Source organism: Sus scrofa, chromosome X, assembly GCF_054392235.1.
Source record: "Sus scrofa isolate SSC_HxYL_T2T_F1_AM1 chromosome X, Sscrofa_HxYL_maternal_Yorkshire_Landrace_v2.0, whole genome shotgun sequence".
Taxonomy (NCBI): domain Eukaryota; kingdom Metazoa; phylum Chordata; class Mammalia; order Artiodactyla; family Suidae; genus Sus; species Sus scrofa.
Genome location: NC_139401.1, coordinates 21,271,065 through 21,292,937, shown reverse-complemented (window position 1 = coordinate 21,292,937; position 21,873 = coordinate 21,271,065). Strand labels below are relative to the sequence as shown.

General features: G+C 34.2%; 1 protein-coding gene across 16 annotated transcripts in view; it reads right to left on the bottom strand.

The window, feature by feature from the left end:
* The window catches only part of CNKSR2 (connector enhancer of kinase suppressor of Ras 2), a 276,938-nt gene that overhangs the window by 189,174 nt on the left and 65,891 nt on the right, over positions 1-21,873 (bottom strand). For all 16 annotated transcript variants that reach the window (XR_014835808.1, XR_014835809.1, XR_014835811.1 and 13 more), the window contains exon 4: positions 9,944-10,031. Coding sequence is in view for 12 of the 16 variants with exons in the window: in XM_021080286.2 (XP_020935945.1) it covers positions 9,944-10,031 (88 nt within the window). In the remaining 4 variants the exon portion in view is untranslated. The remainder of the gene's footprint in view (positions 1-9,943; positions 10,032-21,873) is intronic.

Here is a 21,873-nt window from a genome sequence, read left to right as displayed (position 1 = left end):
TTAAGTTGTGTTTGAGATGAATGATAAAACTATCCTGGATAAGCTTTATATGGTTTAGTATTTACTATATGAACCCTAGAATATATAGCCTGACTACTCCAGTATAATTTATATCCCCAATTTAGAACTTCACATGTATTTCACTACTACTTAAATCCTAATATTTCTTTTAAAACACATATTCTGTATGACTGTTATACACTAGGCTTTTTTACCTTTACATGTTCTGAGTTTTCCATTTTCAATTCTAGTTTACTAGAATATACAGATAGGGATGGCAAGTTCACAGGTGATCAAAATTAACTTCTCTGTTCCATTTGAACATGGATGTCTGAAAATATCATCCAGAAAAGGAAGTACACTTATCAATTTGCATTAAATTCTAAAACACATCCTAAACTAAAGCAAAATCCTTTTTTTTAAAAAAAATTACTCATTCTAATAATCTATATGGGAAAAGAATCTGAAAAAGAATGGATATATGTATATGTAAAAGTGAATCACTTTGCTGTATACCTGAAACTGACACAACATTGTAAATCAACTATACTCCAATGTAAAAAAAAAATTAAATTAAAAAAAAATCACTCATTCTATAAATAGGTCTTTGTTCACTGCTGCTCATTACCAAAAGTAAGCAGACAATCATTCCTTTAAGTTCTGTGTGGAACAACAAACTAAATTTAGAGTTTACAAAGGACCTTTTGCTATATAAGGAATCTAAAATTGCCATTTATTAAGCTCCCACTAAATGCAAAATCATGAACTAGATAAATTTCCAATATTCACAGCAACTCATCTACAATAATCCAACAAGGTGGTGATCCACTTTACAGATGAGTATGAGATAAGAAGTAATTTGTCCAAGTCATACAGTTTGTCAAAAAGCAGAGTCATAATGAATTCAGATCTACTTTTATGTCAAAGCTCACTGCACTATTCCACCACAAAATGTAAGAGTAATTGATACAAAATGTCAACTAGGAAGGTAAAGGAGGTACTATGCATATAGATAAAAAGTAATGAAGTAAAATACATAGCTATTGTCAATAAACTTATAGGCCAAATTCCTTTGCATAAATCCTTAATATAACATTAAAAATCACTTTTAAGGCTATTTATTTTTACAAAATTCTATAATCTCTTATTTTAATTTTTTAGTATTTATAAACACATGCCCTACCAAGTTAAACCACAAATATCAATTCAATTAAGTCCTAGAAAAGCTCTTATTTTCTCTTGGGTATTTACCTTGAGTAAATAAGAACCGGATTAAGATAAAAACAGGTTGAATTAAATTTAAGCAGGAATGTTTTTTAAAAAGGGCTATATATTTAATATATTAACTTATATTTTTATTTTAAAATGCATATTTAGAGGATAACCTATAAATTGCTGACTTTTACTGATTTGTATTTTAAATGCTATAAAGGTAACAAAAGTGATTAGAAAGCATACACACACATAATTTAGAGGAAGTTGCCCTTCAAAAAGAAACATTTCCAATACTGACCTTTGAAGGCTACTTTTTCCATTTTCTTGAACAAAGATTTAGAAAGGAAAAAAAGTACATCTGACAAGGAAATATGGGGAAAAACATCAAAATCAAACAAATGAACTGTCAGAAAGTCAGAATAAAAACTTAAATAAAGACGTTTATTATAGGAAAGACCAAAAGAGTGCCACAGTTTTTGCTGGTGCTTTGGCTAGGATGACTGTAACTACTCTTCTTTACAGTTTTGTAATTTTTTTAAATTAATGAGTATTATTATTTTATAAACTTTCTTAAAGGACAAAAGACCTAGTATGAAGTATGCAGTAAATTTTTTTAAATTACGGCACGATACTAAATGAAAAAGGCCATATATTTTTATGTGTATGTATATGAAAACAGGCAAGATGGCAAATGAAACAGGTAAAATGATAACGGGGCTTTCTTCGAGTGGAAATATTACAAGCAACGTTTTTCCTTTTTTTTCATTACTCTAAATTTTTCTCTAAAGCAGATTACTTTTATAATTTGAAAAACATAGAAAATAATTAGAGTATTAAGTGTCCTACATACAAACCTTTACACTGATGGCATTCAATATCAACGGAATGAATACAAGCTCAGACCACAAAAGCTCTCTTTCAACATCTAAATGAACTTTCAGTTCTCAGTAAAGATTCTCTCAGTTAACATTTTTGAACAGTAAGCCGATTTCTTCAAATTTTAGAGGGTGGGGAGAGAAAGTGTTGACTATGCAGTAGGTAAAAATAATATACTTAAAATAGATTGAAGTTTTTCGAAATGCTTCTAGAATTTCTCTTTTCTTCATATTTTTTCTTCTCAAAAGTTTTTTTTTTAATAACAATCTTATTAGGTGAAAGACTATTGATCTTCTTTTCTTCCCCCCCCCTCAATTTTAAGCTAGGAATGGAAAGGGAAGAAGTATATTTCCAACAGTATTCAGAAAACCAGTACTACTATCCAAAGACATACAACAATGAATCTTAAAAGGATGAAAACTGAGGAGGACCATAAGAACACACAAAGCCATTTTAACACATACAATTTAGAAGAGACCATTTCAGGTAAGAGTATATTGCCAGAACTTGGGTTTTAAAAGAAGTTTTTCACTTTACATTTGTCTGTGAATCTACACAAATTATCTCAAAAGAAAAAGGGTACTCAAAAAATAAATTTTAAATAAGCGAAAAAGGGAAGTTTTCACTCTGCATTTAACATTCCAAAATCTGATTTAAAATGTTTCACATGTTGGAGTTCTCTGGTGGCCTAGCAGATTAAGGATCTGGTGTTGTCATTGCAGTGGTTTAAGGTCATTGCTGTAGTGCAGGTTCAATCCCTGGCCTGGCATGGATGTAGCCAAAAAATACATAAATATATAAAATGTTTCACACGTTGAAATTCTTCTTAGTACATAATTCACTGTAGAAAACATGAAATGGAGAAAAAAATCTCTGTACATTTATTATCTAAAACAAAGTTGTTCTAGTTCCCTGTATCAAGTCTTTTTATTTCTCATCCACTTTAATATTACTTTCTTTTGTTTTTCACTTGACATTTGTGAGCCACTTTTAATACATCTAATTTGATCCTCACAATAACAGACAGAATTATTTGTTTATAGATGGAACAAGCAATTACATAGTTTGGCCAAGGTGAAAAGCTCATGAAACAACAGCATTAAGCTTCAAGTCTCCCAGTATGCACTGTCCCTATCTCTGTCCCTTGCCCAGTTCCACCAAAGTTGCACCTTATAAACCAATAATTTTGCGCCCATTTCTGAACTAATGACAATCCAATTAATCATTTTTTTGTGTTTGAAGTGGAAAATTTTGAAATGGCACAGTAGAATAATTTTAGGTTAAGATGATACCCATTAGGGCAGGCATCATGGCAATTATTTCAATGCTGACAAGAAGTGCGTGGGTACCTGTCTCATTTTTCTGTTTCAGTGCTGACAGTGCTCTAAATGAAGCTTCAATTCTTTGTGAGAATTCTTTCCATTTAACATTTTAAAACCAGTTTCCCTTTTTTCTCAAATGTGTTATTATAGCCAATTTTATGTTGGTAAGAGGTGTTGGGGGGTTAAATCTCTCTAAAACACTTCAACTATAACTGTCTAAACCAATCAGAACTGGAGATAAGTAAAGCAGATAGACTAGGATTAAATAAATTCTTCCAAACAGAGCTTGCTAAAAGAAATTTATCTTTCACCTCTAATGTTTGCATTACTTTAAATATAAGTAGCCAATATCAAGAAGCACTTTTCACTTACTCCATAGCACCACCCTTTTGTGTTAAGAAGGGAAAGAAAAGCTATTTATGACAGTTTATTTTTAGATATTGATCATCTCATCTTGCTGCAAAGGGAATAAAAATAATTAGAGTTGAGTGAAAAATAATTTGAAGTACAGCATATTTCAAAGCATAACTATCATCATAACTGTTCAGGTGAGATTTCTTGAAAGCCTGGTAATAAATGCATGCCCTAGATATATTTTTTTAAATCTACACTTTGCTTATTCAAATTGGCCTCTTTTACTGGCAGCTTAAGTTTAATTCTGTCTTCAGGAGTTCTCTTGGGGCTCAGCAGGTTAAGGATCTGGCTTTGTCCCTGAAGCCAGTTGGTCTCTGCTATGGTGTGGGTTCAGTCCCTGGCATGAGAACTTCCATATGTCACAGACATGGCCAAAAAAAAAAATTTGTTTAGATACTGCATACAATTCCAAGTGAATGCAATTATTAGTGTGTATTTAATGGTTAAATAAGACCATTAAATGGACACTGTTTATAAACTATGTCATTTAGCGGTTTTTTTAATAATGATTTTTATTTTTTCCATTATAGCTGGTTTCCAGTGTTCTGTCAATTTTCTGCTGCACAGCAAGGTGACCCAGTCACACATACATGTACACTTTCTTTTTTCTCACATTATCATGTTCCATCACAAGTGACCAGACATAGTTCCCAGTGCTATACAGCAGGATCCCATTGCTTATCCATTCCAAAGACTATAGCTGGTATCTATTAACTCCAAATTCCCAGTCCATCCCACTCCCTCCCCCTCCCTCTTGGCAACCACAAGTCTGTTCTCCATGTCCATGATTTTCTTTTGTGTGGAAAGGTTCATTTGGGCCCTATATTAGATTCCAGATATAAGTGATAGCATATGGTATTTGTCTTTCTCCTTCTGACTTACTTCTTACTTAGTATGAGAGTCTCTAGTTTCATCAATGTTGCTACAAATGGCATTACTTTGTTCTTTTTTATGGCTGAATAGTATTCCATTGTGTATATATACCACATCTTCATATGTCATTTAGTTTTCAATAAGTATTCACCTATGCTGTGCTCTTTCATCAGACTTAAAGTAGTAATTATTCAATGTACATAGCATTTACTTTCTGTTTTTCTGATAACTCAAATTAATTTCAGAAAACTTGAAAAATACAGAAAAGCAGAGTCTAAATAAACTAAAATCACTGATAGTTTCATCATCAAGAAGCAAACACTTGCTTTATTTCATTATTTTAATTATCATTCTCATTCCCGTTGCTCAGATAGTAGCAACAAACCACAGAGCCCAGAAGGATTTGCTATCAAAGATAAGACATCACACAACAGTAAAAAAACAATAGATTATTTTAAGAGGTGATTTATAAACATTAATATAATGCTTATAATTTAAAGTTTCCTCTAGAAAATGTTTTGCTGGCATTAAACATTAGTATTGTGTTTTAGAAGTTTTGTTCAGTTTCATTCTAGCATTGTAAAATGGTTATGAGGATCAATATTCATATTTTAAATAAAGAATAAACTGAAAAGTAAAAAGATGGGTATGTCTAAGGTTCTTCACATGAATAGCAGAGACAGAACTACAGCTTCTACACTGGAGATGAAATAAAAATAAGCAATAATTCAAGCATTTATTTCTAGATTTTCCTGGAGGAGTACAAATAAGGATGTGCTAATAACCAGATGACATAAATGGGGCTCAGGTGAATTTATTTTAACAAGGAAGTAATGAGCATGACATTGTTCCTGTCTTCATGGAGTTTGCAATCTAATGGAAGTCACATAATTATGTTTCACAGCAGAATATAACTGTTATAGATGAGGTGTAAAATGCATGTAAAGTAAGTTTAAGAGCTTTCTCCCTTTTCCCACACAAAAAGAATTATAGCTGATAAGTCAACAAAGGGGACAAAATGGAATCATAATAACACAAAAGTATATAGAATAATGAAAAAAGAACAGATTGGAAACAGAAGACAAACATCAAGGTGGTATATTTAATTCCAACCATATCAATAATTATATTAAATATAAGTGTTCAAAATGGGAAATATAAACAGTTATGAGAAATAGTAAAAGCTTCATAAGCGAGGTAGCACTTCCTAGAGGCCTTAAGAGGATGGGACATAATTTCAACAGGCAGAGATAAAAATGTACATGTGGCATGTTCTGAGGATGCCTTACAACATTAAAGATGAAACTGGAAGATCTATATTACCAACAGTAACTCTTCCACATGAACTAGAGTATAATTAAAATACAAGGGAGTGATGGAAGATAAAATTGAAAGAAATTATGTTAGAACCATACTTGGAGTCCTTTGAATTCCAAAGAGAGGAACATGTAATCAATTTGGAAACTGGGGGAAAAGTGGTGGAAGTGACAAAATTAGAGCTGGGCTTTGGGATGACTAGTCTGAAAGTGATCAATTTTATACTTATAATAAGTAGATTAAATCAGGATGTATTTTATTAAGAGAAATTTACACCTATTATTTCCTTGAAGGCACAACAGAAAAGACCTAGTTAAAGTAGATGAATTAAGATACCAAGTCAGGTACACGCTGGGATGGTGTAGGCAAGGCAAGAACCAAGAATGCCCAGGTACAGACAAGTTGCAGTTTGGAAGCATCTTAAAGGTAACACGTGGAACAGGACATGTGACAGGGAAATGAGAGTGAGGTAGAAGGAACTGTGACAAATGTTATGAACTACTGAACTGGGTAATGAACTACAGAAATGGGTAATGTTAGAACAAAACGTCCTAAGAAGGGACAAGGCATCCTCTTCAAAACAAAGTGTGTAATGGGTGGAGGGTACAGAAGTCCTTCTATGTCCTCAGTATATTTGGAGTAATTTCAGTAATTCTGTGTTTGGTCAAGATGGAATGTACTGAAAGTTCAATCTTAAAAAGCATATCTCTTTCTTTTCTACCTAATATTTCCTAATCTGTAAACAGATAAACTTAAACCCATTATGCCTTGACGTAAGATTCCTAAAGAGAAGATCGAGTCAAACAGTGCTGCTGTTAAAAGGTCCTGTTGAGAGTATGTACAAGCCTCTGAGGGCAATATCAGAAGGGCATATGTTTTCTATGAAGTAGCTGTCTATGGCTAATGTTCACATATTCTGCAAACAAAATCTGCATCACTTGTTACTTAGATGGTAGGTTCTTAAAATAGCAGAATGGGTGGGTTAGTCATATCTTAACACAACTGCACTTCCACCCCTGCACATGCCTCTACAGGAAATTTTAATTCACTGAAAATCATTTCAGCCTTTCTTTTTTTCTTTTTTTGTCTTTTTGCCATTTCTTGGGCCACTCTGGGCTAGGGGTCAAATCAGAGTTGTAGCCACCGGCCTTCGCCAGAGCCACAGCGACGCAGGATCTGAGCCGCATCTGCAACCTACACCACAGCTCACGGCAATGCCGGATCCTTAACCCACTGAGCAAGGCCAGGGATCAAACCCGCAACCTCATGGTTCCTAGTCGATTTCGTTAACCACTGAGCCACGATGGGAACTCCCACTTCAGCCTTTCTTAATGTAACATCTTGAAGGTTAGAGTGACAAAGATATGCTCTGGAACCTGAGAGTTCTAAACAGAGAAACTCTCCACCTCTTGATGATGGTTGTACAACTATAATAAAATTCACTGAATTATTAAAATAAAAAAAACCCTCTCTACTTCTGACTTCACTCTTACAGATAAAAGTTAAAAGAAAGGTAACTTTTTTTTTCAGGACCATGTTATCTGCTTTTGACATGGGAAAACATTAGGTATGTATAAATTAAGTGAAAACGAGTACATCTGATTCTTCTTCAAGATTTCCAAGAAAATATATCATAGGTGCCATTTAGAATTGCAGGCTCATTTTATAAGGCAACAAAGAATGGGCCAATTACTCAAAAGTTAACCTTAAACTGGCCATCCAGATCCGGATATAAAGAGGACACGAGAAATTCAAAATATCCATTTTCTTTCATAATTATGCTTGGAAATGAAATTATTTGGGGAGGTGACATCAGATATGTTGCCTTTTCATAGAACTAACAATCAGTATGAGTTTCTAATGTAAGCAAAGTTTTCCTATTTAATTCTATGGTATTTCAATAGTCTCGGGTCTCAGGTAGAAAAGAAAACCTTAAGTAATTCATATTATATAGTTATCACAGATCTTGTCAGGTGGCAGATAATAATAATTGTATTATTATGATTGCATATACATTGTTAGTGAGCATATACCCAATATACTATGTATGATTATCATACAAATACTGTGCAATACTACTCTTAAAGCAGGGAGAATTCCTTTCCCTCATAGTACAAGGGAAGAAACTAATAATCTGCTATCCACATTTCAAATCTCTGGTCAACTTCAATGAGTTAAAAAAATAGCTTTAGAAAACACATTTTTGAAGAAATGTCACGGATAATACAGAACCGTAAGAAAAATTACCCATAGATTATATTATTACTTTTACCCCTGTGCTCTAGAACAATGTATGAGAACTAAAATCACCTGGAAAACTAGTAAACACGCAGATTCCTGGGCATTCCACACAGTACATTTAGCGTGTATGCCCAGAATCTGAATTTCTTTTTTCTTTTTCTTTTTTGTCTTTTTGCCATTTCTTGGGCCACTCCCGTGGCATATGGAGGTTCCCAGGCTAGGGGTCGAATCTGAGCTGTAGCTACTAGCCTACACCACAGTCACAGCAACACGGGATCCGAGCCGCGTCTGCAACCTACACCCCAGCCCACAGCAATGCCAGATCCCCAACCCACTGAGCAAGGCCAGGGATCGAACCTGCAACCTCATGGTTCCAGGATTCATTTCTGCTGCGCCACAATGGGAACTCCCTATTTGGCCTTTCATAGGAAACATCTGCTGACACCTGCCCTAAAAAGCCACTCTTCTCCCTATTATTCAGTAGATATCTGTGAAATTCAGAAATAAAATTTACTGATAACAAACATGAAGACATGAAGTAAGACTGTTAGAGTATTTTCAAGCTCATAAAATGTTCATCATCTTCATCCATGTCTGTGACTAACAGCAATGGGTTGCTGACCTTCTTACTGCCATGACAGAATCCTGATGAATGTCTGATGTATTCCACAATTAAAAGTCACAAAGTTACTCTCCTTTCTATATTGAAAAACACCTTAAAACCTGCAGTTTCAGAAAAATGGTGCAAATAAAATCTATACAGCACAACAGAAAATATAGTGAAGCATTTAAATCTGTATTAATAAAATGTCTTATTTGAGAAAATAAAGGAAATATAACAAACTCTTAATTATCCCTGATAGTAAAGGACAGGGAGGAGAAGGATAAATTAAATCATCAATTTCCCAGTAATCTTCTACATCATCACATTTTATTCTCTGCTTTCTCTATTTCTGCATCACTGGATAGGTTAACAAATAATGGCACCCTGAGAAAATAGCAGCAGCAGCAATAGGTTAACATCAGTCTTATAAAGGGCAGTGGCTGCAGGCCTCAGACCTCTCAGATGCGTTTTGTTATTAAACAAATTTTTGCAGGATATGTACTAGTTAATTCACTCCTCTGCCATTTCCCCATATCTTATGCCAGGCTTGATTAAAACACTTATAAATTAGCTGCTGCACTCCTGAATATGTTTGATTTGGAGGTCCTTGGATTAAATAATATTCAAAATAAAAAATCAGGTCATGTAAGTAGATCACTTAAATGATCAAAGTGATAATTAAAGACTATTGTGTATATTTGTTTGTATGTATACCTATACAGATGAAACTATAGTTGTTCCAAAGAAGGGATTAATAGTGTCTTAGAGCAAAAGTCTCAGATTGTTATCCAACTGGACCAATTTAATTTTGTGAAAGGCAATACGGTTTAGTCATACTTACTAAAAGCATAAGATTAATACACTTACAGTGATGTCTCTACAGGTTCAGGTTACTTTTACATCTGCTGATAAATAAAACCCTTTTTATTGAGCTATATGAATAGTTTTCCAATGAATTAAATTGTTTCCTTTTGAAGCCAAAACCAGAATTTTATAAACTCTTGGTAAACAGGACTACTTCTCATTGTTAGAATATGAAATAACTAATAAATTAACAGAAGGAAAGTTTGTCAGCTAATACCTGTTGCACGATTGTTGTTAATTCCAAGCAGAGCTGTATGACATTATTCCTTGTCACTGAATAGTCTGTGACAGCAGCAAATGGCGACCTATAAAAGGGAAAAGGAAAACTGTGATTAGTAGGAACAGCTTTTGAAAGGTCCCCAAATAAATAGCCTAAAATAAGATTTTGAATAATATGAAATGAAGTTCTGAAGTTTACAATGTGATAGACAATATTTGGGACATATTTAAGGAAAAATATGGGAAATGTTAGGAAGAGAATTAAATTCAAGAAACAATGTTTGCTTTTCATCAACTTTCTTTTTTAGTTCTTAATATGTAAAAGTTCTTTGGTACTTCTTACAAGGTCTCTTCACTACATCTAAAATAAAACAACAAAAAAGGAGTACTTTAGGCAAAGACATTTTAATTTACTTTCAAATGAAGCTGAGAGTCTGAGTCCAGCATCTTCTTGAAATAGTATCAATTAAGAGCCAGTCATAATGACAGCTATCACTTAACTGAGGACTTACTATGTGCCAGTTATTGTTCTAAATGCTTTACATGTACCAAGTAATTTTTATAACTCTTGTAAGCCTGGCACTATTATTATTCTCATTTTACACATGAGAAACCTGAGGTAGAGAAAGGTTAAGTGAAAACTAGTAAGTGGTGGAGCTAGTGTTCAAACCCACAAATGTGACTCCAGAGCCTACCTCTCACAGAATGAAACACTAATATACTACTTCTATAAACTTAGGTAGGTTTTTACTTACACCAAACCAATTTATAAGACATGATTATATAAAGCTGCTTCCTGGTTATAAACTGAATTTGTTTCACTTCTGGAAGACTCTACAACTCAAGCATTTCCCAATCTCACAGGAGTCCATATGAGAAAGGCCCTTTATTGGCTACATTTTAAAAAACATTTTTTGGAGTTCGTGGTTAACGAATCCGACTAGGAAACATGAGGTTGCGGGTTCAGTCCCTGCCCTTGCTCAGTGGGTTAAGGATCCGGCGTTGCCGTGAGCTGTGGTGCAGGTTGCAGACGCGGCTCGGATCCTTCATTGCTGTGGCTCTGGCGTGGGCTGGTGGCTGCAGCTCTGATTCAACCACTAGCCTGGGAACCTCCATATGCTGTGGGAGCGGCCCAAGAAATAGCAAAAAAAAAGACAAAAAAAAAAAAAGTTTTTCACTTTTGTATTTTGGCCAAATAGCTATGTAGCAGCATATCAGATTTGATTTACATTTCCCCAAAGCTGTATGTATTTTCTCTATTAAATGATATCTATATCTAATAGTTATCTATATTTCTCTAACAATGTTCTAACTGGTGCTGCTGAATATCTTTATGTGCATATTTGCTATCCGTTTATACTCTTTAGTAAAATGTCTGCTCAAGACCTTAGTCCATTCTTTTTTAGATTTTTGGTATCACTATTGAGTTTAAGAGAGTTCTTAATATTTTTCTTACACAAGTCATTTGTTAAATAGGTAACTTGTAAAATTTCTTCTTGGTCTATGGCTTATCTTTCCATCCTGATCTCTAGCAGGTTAAAAGTTTTTTTACTTGAATGAGGTCAAATTTATTGCTAATTTGTTTTCTGGAGTGTATGTTTAGTGTTATATCTAAGAAACCTGACTCTAAGTCATATTTTCTTCTAAAAGTTTTATATTTTAGGGAGTTCCCACTGTGGCTCAGCAGGTTACGAACCCAACTACTATCCCTGAGGATGCAGGTTCAATCCCTGGCCTCGATCAGTGGGTTAAGGATCCAGCTTTGCTGTGAGCTGGGGTGTAGGTCACAGATGCAGCTCGGATCCCGTGTTGCTGTGGCTGTAGCATAGGCTGCCAGCTGCAGCTCCGATTGGACCCCCAACCTGGGAACTTCCGTATGCCACAGGTGCAGCCCTAAAAAAGTAAAAAAATATATATATTTTATATTTAGATCTGTGATCCATGTTTATAAGTCAGTTTTTGTATAAGGTGTGAGGTTTGAGTTGACGTTCACTTTTTTCTCTATGCCTATCTAAGTGTTCCAACACCCTTTGTTGAAAAACTATCCATTGTCCATTGAATGTTAAAAATCACCTAACCATATGCATAAAGTTCTGGGCTCTCTGTGTGTATCCTGCCACCAATACCAGCTTTGATTACTGAAGTTATGTAAGGTTTAAAATAGCATTTAAAAACTTCAAAATTGGAGTTCCCGTCGTGGCTCAGTGGTAACAAACTCAACTAGTATCCATGAGGATGTGGGTTTGATCCCTGGCCTCACTCAGTGGGTTAAGGATCTGGCATTGCCATGAGCTGTGGTGTAGGTTGCAGACCTGGCTGGGATCCCACACTGCTGTAGCTGTAGCATAAGTCGGAAGCTGCAGCTTTGATTTGACCCCTAGCCTGGGAACTTCCATGTGCCACAGGTAGTGTGGCCCTAAGAAGACACAAAACAAAATAAAACAAAAAAAGACAACTTCAAGATTGATGAAGAATTCTGGTTCCTTTTCTTTTTAATACATATTTTAGAATCATATTGTCTGTGGCTATAGAAAAAAATCCTGCTGCTATTTTTATATGAATTTCATTAATATAAAGAAGATTTGAGGAGAAAGGACATCTTAACTAAGTTGAGTTTTCCAATTCACAAGCACAGTATGTCTCTCCAGTTATTTAGGTCTTTTTTGATTTCATAAATCAGTGCTTTATAGTTTTCACATACAAATCCTGAGGACATTTTGCTAAATTTATATTTAGGTATCTCAATTAATTCTGCAACAAATGTAAATTGTACCATGTTTTTACTTTTATTAGTTTCCAGTTGTACATTGCTAATATATAGGAATGCGATTAATTTTTCTATGTGGACTTAGTATTATACAACCTTGCTAAATTCACTCACTAGTTCAAACAGATGTTTTGTAGATATCTTGGAACATTCTACACACAGACATACCTCTGCAAATAGGAAAATTTTATTTTTTCCTTTCTAATTCCTATGCCTTTTATTTCCTTTTCTTGCCTAGCTTACAGGATATGACTTCTAATATATTACTGAAGGGAGGGATGAGAGAGGATAGCCTTGCCTCATTTCCAACCTTAGGAGGAAAGCATTCAGTCTTCCACGATAAAATACAAGGTCAGCCGTTGCCTTTTATATATGCTTTAAATCAGGCTGAGGTATTACCATTACTTCTAGTTAGCTTTGTATTTTTTTTTTTTTTTTTGAATTTTCTAGGGTCGCACCCGCGGCACGTGGAGATTCCCAGGCTAGGGATCCAATTGGCGCTGAGGCCACAGGCCTTGGCCAGAGCCACAGCAACGCAGGATCCAAGCCGCATCTGCGACCTACACCACAGCTCACGGCAATAACAGATCCTTAACCCACTTATTTCTACTTTGCTAAATATTTTTCTCATGAATGAGTATAGGAATCTATCAAATTACTGATATGATTACATGATTTGTATTCTATAGCACATTAACATGGTAGATTATACTGATTTATTTTCAAGTATTGAAGCAGCCTTGCTTACCCGTAATGAAACCCATTTGGTCAGAGTGCACTATTCTATTTAAGTATGATTGGACTTGGAGTGTCAATATTTTGTGGAGGATATTAACATACAAGTTTAAGGTATATTACTAGTCTGTTTTTGTTTTTGTACTTTCCTGGGTTTTAGAATCAGGATAATGATTTTGTAATAAATTGAGAAGGGAAGGCTTACCTCCATGTCTATTTTCTGGAACACAGGGTGTGGAATTCATGTTATTTTTTTTTTTTAAACATAGAATTCACTAGTGAACTCATCTAATAAGCCTAGGCCTTTTTTTTCCCTACCCCAAAGAGTTTCTAAGTACAGTTCAATTTCTTTAATAGTTACTGATTATTCAGAGAATCGATTTCATCTTAGATAAGTTTTGGTTGTTTGTGTTTTTGAAGGAACTGGCCATTTCATCTAATCTGTCAAATGTATGTATAAAGTTATTTGTAGTATTTATTACCCTTTTAATTGTCCCCTCAACATGTTTCACTGATTTCTGTTCTTGATATTGGTCCCTTCTGTTTGCTTTGGGCTTATTTTACTCTTATTTTCTACTTTCTTTTTTAAGTTTACTTTTTTTTTTTTTTTAAAGAATACTTAACATGAGAACTACCCTCTTCATAAAATTTTAACTGTAAAAGACAGTACTGTTAACTACAGGTACAATGTTCTACAGCAGATCTCCAGAATTTTTCCATCTTGCATAACTGAAACTTTATGCCCATGTTTTTTAGTAATTACTTTTCTATCTTCTTAAGAATTTAAATAATTGATTTGAGATCTTTATTTTTTTCTGATATAAGCATTCAGTGCTACAAATTTCTCTGATTTCAGCACTGCTTTAGCAGCATGCCAAAAAAACTATGACTTGTTCTAATTTTCATTATGTTCAATGTATTTCTTTTTATTTCCCTTGAGATTTCCTCTTTTATCCATGGATTACTTACAAGTGTGTGGTGTGATTTCTAGTTTTACTCCATTAGGATTAAAGAACACATTCTAACTGATTTAAATTAGTTTAAATGTGTTAAAGTTTGTTTTAGGATAGAGATAGGGTGCATCTGCATAACTGTTTCAAGGGCACTTGAAAAGAATTTGCATTCTACTGTAGTTGAATGAAATGTTCTAAAAGTGTCAATTAGATCTTGTTATTTTTTGTTGTTCAGCTCTTCTAATCCTTACTGACTTTGTTTTGAGAAAGATGAAGTATCCAACTGTAGTTGTGGATTTGTCTATTTCTTCTTTTGTCAGCTTTTGCTTCACGTACTTTGAAATTGTTTTTTGGTATATACATCTTAGCAGTTTCTGTTTCTTCTTTTTTGAATTGTCTATTTATATGTTTATCTGTTGCATTTTGGTGCTTTTTAAATTTAAATGTAATAGTCACATACACATTAACTCTCTGCTTCTCCCAACTGTTAGTTGCAAATATTTTCCCCAGTTTGTCATCTGTCTTACAGTTAGTCACTTTTTACAATTGTATGTAGTCAAAGCCAAAAAGCATATTTCTTGGCATTTTATTCTCTATTTTTAAACACTTAATAAGAATCATTTTGACTATATTTTCTCCAGTTTTCTCAGGGATTTATGTTTCCCACTTAAATGATATACTTAAAATTATTATCGTGAACAAGTAGTGTTCTATAATTATTTACATTCCAAAGCCTTAACCAAGTGCCTCAATTCCATTTCTTAAAATGCCCTTGCTTTTTCCAGTGGTTTTAACATACTGTTTTCTAAATGAGTTTATATTCTACAGTCTACTGTTCATTTCTATTCCAAAATAGTATATTTTTCATCTTCATTTACTAAAACAGGAGTCATTAGGAATTCAAATTATGTTAATTAGAACAAAATATATGTAATTAATTAATCTGTGTTCTCAGTTTAAAAAAAAGAATTAACTTCTTTAATCGTAAGCAAGTACCAGCTTTAAAACAAAACAAAACAAAAAAAACCTATCCTGATGGAAGTTTTCTAAAATGTGATTTTAGAGGTCATTGCATAGCTGTATCTAAATTGATTAAAACTCATTAAACTTAAAATGGATAAATTTTATAGAAGGTAAATTAGGCCTCAATAAAACTATTTTTAAAAGATATAAAATATAAGCATTTCCAGGAAAACATCATTAAAAAAAACTACCCAAAAACTATTTTTTGCTGCATTGAAGCATAAAAATTGGCATTTTAATTAAGAATTTAAAAATGCTTCTTGCATGATTAGAAAGAGCTTGGATTCCTAGTTTTTGCAAAGGTCAAAGTCTGTTAATAAAATCTAAAAAAATTCACTCAAAAGTGATGAGATGAAGTACAGCATGATTCTTCCCATAAAATCTTAAAAAAAGACTGTCATATGATCTTCAAAATGTACCAAAAGAAAAATCTATTTGATGACTGAAATGCCTGTAGCAAACTGAATTCTAAAGCATGTTTTCCACTTCCCTGACCATTCATATTTCAAGTAGGACAAGCTTCTCTCTCAAGATTAAATATCAAGAAAACTGAAAGAAAAAAAAAATAAACATATACTAAGGAAAACACTGATTTTATTTTATAGTGAATTCCCCTAAAGTTTTCATTTTAAAGGCAAGTCATATACAACTATACTAAGAACCGTTCTCAGCCAGGTGATGCTAAAGTTTGGTCTGATGATCTTGGCTACATATACGTATAAGTTAAAGAAGGCTGACAGGTTCCAATCTTTGTAAGTCACCAAAGATCAACACTCCATCATGACTTAATGATCATCTACGAGATAAAGAAAAGGATCTCTGTAGAACAGCTAAACATGATCAGGTTGAAAATAAAACAAAATTAAGAGGAAGTTCCCTTTGTGGTGCAGTGGAAAAGAATCCGACTAGTATCCATGAGGATTAGGGTTCAATCCCTGGCCTGGCTCAGTGGGCTTGGATTCCATGTTGCTGTGGCTGTGGCATAGGCCAGTTGGCAGATGCAGCTCTGATTCCACCCGTAGCCTGGAGACTTCCATATGCTGCAGAGTGTGGCCCTAAAAAAAAAATAAGTAAAAAAAAAAAAAAAAATTAAGAGGAATTTCTTCCTCAGTCTAAAGAAACCTCGATTTAGAGTTCAGGATACTTAGAGAAAAACATGGGGCTTACTTTAAGTAAAGGAAATTAAACTCATGGAAGCAAAGCTTTTTGGTGCCAGAAAGTTAAAAACAAAAAACAAGATGAAACCCTTAGTTCATTAGTAAATGGCTATTATAGGAACTATACTATTTAGATCTTAAAAGTTAAACAACTGACCTTCTAAAATCATCATACAGATAACACAATGCTTATACTTCTTCATAGTGGAAAAGTTTATGATCCTATAAGAAATTATTCATTGCTCATTCTTTTCAAACAAAAGCACTTATAGAAAGGTTATTAATGGTTCAGAAATCCTAAACAAATTAGGAGCTGTTAAGAAAATCTAGGGAGTTAACTAGGAAATCTGGAAGGTCTTACTATTTCTCAGGTTGGCACTGTTGAGCCTGAGGGGCAGTTTATGGACAGTGGCCTTGTAACATCACTGCTCATTTCTGGAACAAGAGGTGCCACGTGGGAGGAGTGGGCACAGGAGAGGAAATAAGACCGAACTACAATAAGCCATAGTATTGGGTAGTGTTTGAAGTAGTATTCTTTGTCTCTGTAATTTTCCTGGTACTGAAACTGAGCAGGACCCTGTGGGGCTCCAGGGCACAATAAGCCTTTCTGTGTCCCCCATTTCTTGTTTTTAGGAAATGGACCTCATTCAGGCTCTGTGGTCTGAATTCCAAGGGGCAGGTTCAGCAGTTGCTGATGGGGAAGGGAGGGGATCCAAAGACAAGGAACAGTCAAGCAGTAACAGTACAGCCTTGGGGCAGGATCCTGACTCCCCCTCAAGGGATACACATAATGATGTAAGGCATCTCATACACCTAAGAGAAAAGTTATATTCCTTATGCTTCTTTTAGAAATGAATAGCTTAGAAATGAAAACTTTAAAATTGAATAGCTTGGAGCCCTTCCTTGTGCTTCTCCTTCATTTGATTGCACCCTAAATACAATCACTTGTAAACTAAAGATTAGGTACCTTGAGCACAATTGCTGTGGGTTAAAGATTATAAGCATGTGATGTTTTTCAGGAACTTGCCTAGTTTGTTCTGATCGCTGATCAATATGCCCTTTTTGCAAGTACTGTTAATCTAAGCAATAACCCAGAACACCACCACCAGAATCATGCTGAAATGCCCTGTCAACAGCTTAGATGACTAAGGTTCCTGAAAAAAAGAATTGCCCCAACCCCGATTCTTATCTGAAACCTTGTTTTTCTCCTTTTAGAGAATGAAACTCCCTGCAATTCTTCCCCATAGGAGGGCACAGTCTTTAGGGCATTAGCCTGCTGTGGCCTCCTCTGCCTGGCAAAGCAGTAAAAGCTATTCTTTTTTCCTTCACCCCAAACTCTGTCTCTGAGTTTCTATTCCAGCACCGGTTGACAGAGGCCGAGTTTCAGCAACAGTATAGAAATAATTTTTGTCCTATACTTTCATAGCATGAAAAAAGAAATTAGTTCAACAACTTTCTTAAATAAAGCAAAAATCTCAAAGAATATATATTTTTTCTTTTAGAGGCCTACCTCTCATGCCTTAAATATTTTAAAGGTTTTCAATGCTATAAAAAGATACCTCATTGATCCCTTCAAGATAGAATGGTCTTGAATTCCCCCTGTGGCACAATGGGATTGGTGGCATCTCTGGAGCACTGGGATGCAGATTGAATCCCCAGCCCCCAACACAGTGGATTAAGGATCCTGCATTGCCACAACTGAGGCTTAGGTCACAACTGTGGCTGGAATCTGATCCCTGCTTCAGGAACTCCATATGCCACAGAGTGGCCAAGAAAGAAAGAAAAGGAAAAAAAAAAAAAAAAAAACCCAGAATGGTCTTAACATGTATTTGAGAAACAAATAGAAATAGGTATTAATGCTGAAAATGAGAAAAGAATAAACTTTCACTATAAATAGCAAAATAAACTTTTTCTATAAATAATACTTTTGAACATTTTTAATGATGTTACTGTACAAAATGGTGCATACACTGATCTGTAAAACTCCAAGTATAGACTGATTTGGCAAAGCCACATAAAACTGCAAGAAAGATGAGGTGTGAAAAACAGCAGGATGTAGGTTAAAAATAGACAAGTAAACCATGAATTGAAAATAAACAGTAAAGCTACCAACTGTGATTCATCTCTGAGGCTTTTCCTCTGGGAAAGTCTGTTGTTTCATTCAAGTCAATATTTAAAATGAAACAGAAAAGGGGATTTTTGTTAGCCTTAGAGTTGATTTTATTTATGTAAGGAGCTGGTTTTTGAAAATAAATGTTATTTAAATGGAAGCTCCAGTGAAAATGCAGTTTTTGCAATTTGTAAACATTTTCCCTAGCACCATAATGCTTATATCCTAAACATTCAAAAGGTTTTGAATGATATTAAAGATATCTCATTGATATCTTCAAAGCAGAATTACAAATACTTCCTATATATAAAATTCTATATGGGAATTTTAAGAATCAAGGTCAGAAACAGAAAAGTGGTATTCTTCTTTAGCATTTGAAGAGAAACACCAAAGCACAAATAAATGTTTTTATATGCCACATTCCTAAGAATCACTTCCTCAAAATCCTTAAGAATTAGCTGACATTCAAAAGGAGATGTACCATGACTGAGGAACATGATAAAAGAGAAACTACAAGGGCTTTCTTAACACAACAAAAATAGATGCAAATTATAATTTTCATACTAGGGAATAACTTCAGGCAAGTTACTTAATGTCTCATATGTGAAATGGCGATAATGACAAGTGCTTTGTGAGAGATTCAGTGAGTCAATACATGTAAAGTATCTAGCTTGTATGGAACTAAATTAAAGATTTTTTCCTATACTTTCTTTTCCTTTCTCCCCAGTTAAGGAACATTAAATAAAAACTGCAATAAACTTGTCATATTGCCATACATGCAAGTCTTCCCCAAAATGTAATAAAAATTTTAATGCCAAAAAGTCAGTTTTTAAGAAAATTAAGTCAGTTGTTTGGCATCAAAACAATCATATTTAACTGACAAAATTTTTTATTCTTCAACTAAAGAATTACACAATATTGTATACTAAAGGAATAAACCAAGGTTAAAGATCCAGTGCTTGGCAATATTAAATTGAAATGGCCCTTGCAAATACCCCAATCTACCATGACAAATCAAAATATTAAAAATTTTTGGTCAATATCATTTCTATGGTACTTTTATAATTAGGTACTTAAGTTCTTCAAAACAAACAAAAATAAAAGACAAGATACATTCTTACCTTATATAAAGGAAGCATAAAAACAGATTAGTTTTGTTCTAGAATTTAATATTAACTAAATTCAGTTAGAGAAGAGGTAGGGAGTTAAATCATGATTTTACAAGTCACTAACAAATTTTGTTAATGCTTAGCTTTTGAAATTACTTAAAGGGAAATAAGATGAATATATTCTTCACATGGCTTTGGTGAACAAAGTCTATGAATTATAGAATACTAGTGCTTAGAAGAAAACTCCTGCAGGTTTTATATTTTTATTCTAAAAAGAAAATAAAAACAGAGGTTACGGTTCAAGATTACCCAGGGCTAGAGGCAGAGTTGAAACTCCACTCTTTCTCAGCCCTCTGCCCTTTTATACCATTTTACGATGCATTTCAGCAGGGATTCACAAAGGCAGTCATGAAGAACACTGCTCTTTCGGCTCTTCTAACACTGATTAATGTGTTTTGTTTCCTGTGTAGTTTGTAGGACACACTGAAACAAAAGGGCATGTGGAGTGTTGTCTTGTGCTGTTGCTGCTACCTAGAAAACATTTCTTTTCTTTGAAAGGAATAAAAAAATTACTGAAATACACATCCAATAATAATCTCTAATGAAAATCTGGGCTACTTGTCAGGAAAACAGTCTAAACATTTCAGCTGGCACAATTATAGGTAAAATCCTGCCACATGTAAATTGACTTTGAGAACTTCTGAAATTTATGTTAGCCAAGGAACAGTTAAGATATTTACACAATCCATGGCAGAGGAGGAAGCAAAGTCAACTTCCCAAATACGGAAGCAGCACCCTTCATTTATCTTTCCTTTTTTCCAACACTCTAAAAGATTAAGACTCTATGAAAAGTGTAAGTTTAAAAAGTATAAAAAATCACCCTGATCTACAAATCATTTCATAGAAAAAATTCTTCAATGAGGAATTATCACTTACCTTTAACTTACAATCAAATCATCTCTCTCTTTTCCTTAGTCTCTCTATCTCTAACATTCTTCTATCCTCACTGCTGCTTCTCTAATTAAAGATCTCAATAAACAGCAGAGGAGAGTATCAACTCTGTAGTCAGATGCCTGGAATGAATCCTGGTTCCACCACTTCCTTTCTATTTGGTTTTGAACTTAACCTCTGCCTCTGTGAGTGGTAGTTTTCCTATCTGTAAAATGAAGACAACGCTCCTAGGGCTGCTTTGATTAAATGAGTGTGCCTGTTAGCCTCAGAATCACCAATAGAAGCAGCAGCATGATTACAGGTGGCATTCCATACTGGCAGGTTCCATATCCATGAGTTCAACCAACATCGAATCAAAAATATTTGGAAAAAAATGAAAGCTCAAAAAACAAAACAAAACAAAAACAAAAACAAAAACCCTTGAATTTGCTGTGCACCAGCAATTATTTACATAGCACTTACATTGTATTAGGTATTATAAGTAACCTACCTATGATTTAAAGTATAAAAAAAGGATGTGCATATGTTACATGCAAATACTACATCATTTTATATAAGGAATTCTTCTCAGATTTTGGAATCTGAGCGAGTCCTGGAAGCAAGTCCCTGGCAGATAACAAGGGACAGAAATTATTTTAGGAATAAGCTCTTATTCCTAAAATAAACTCTTAACTGGTTTCCCTTTCCCCAGCCTTATTCTTCTCTAATCTTTCCCAGCGCTATAGCCCAAGTAATCTTCAGAATTCAAAGATCTCAACACAATAATGGCCCTAAAGAGCTCCCCACAGCCTGCAGTATAAAATCCAAATGCCTTAACATGGCAAAGAATTCTTTTCCTCCTCTTTCTTTCCTTTTTAAAACTAAGCTGTTCAAGCATAATTGTTATAGGCAAGCCAGCTTGGAGCTGAATTTTCTTGCAAAAAAATCTTCAAAATATAAACTTTAGTTTCTTTTCTCAATTTACAGTCTCAGCAGAAGATTTTAAAGTTATCGTCACAAAGTTGTCTTTTTCTTCTTCCAAGTTTACCTTTAATTTTTATGGTCAAACTGTTAAATGGCCTTTGACTTAATTATCATCAGGGTAGGATATAACACAAAACAAGCATTATGAGAACTGCTGCAG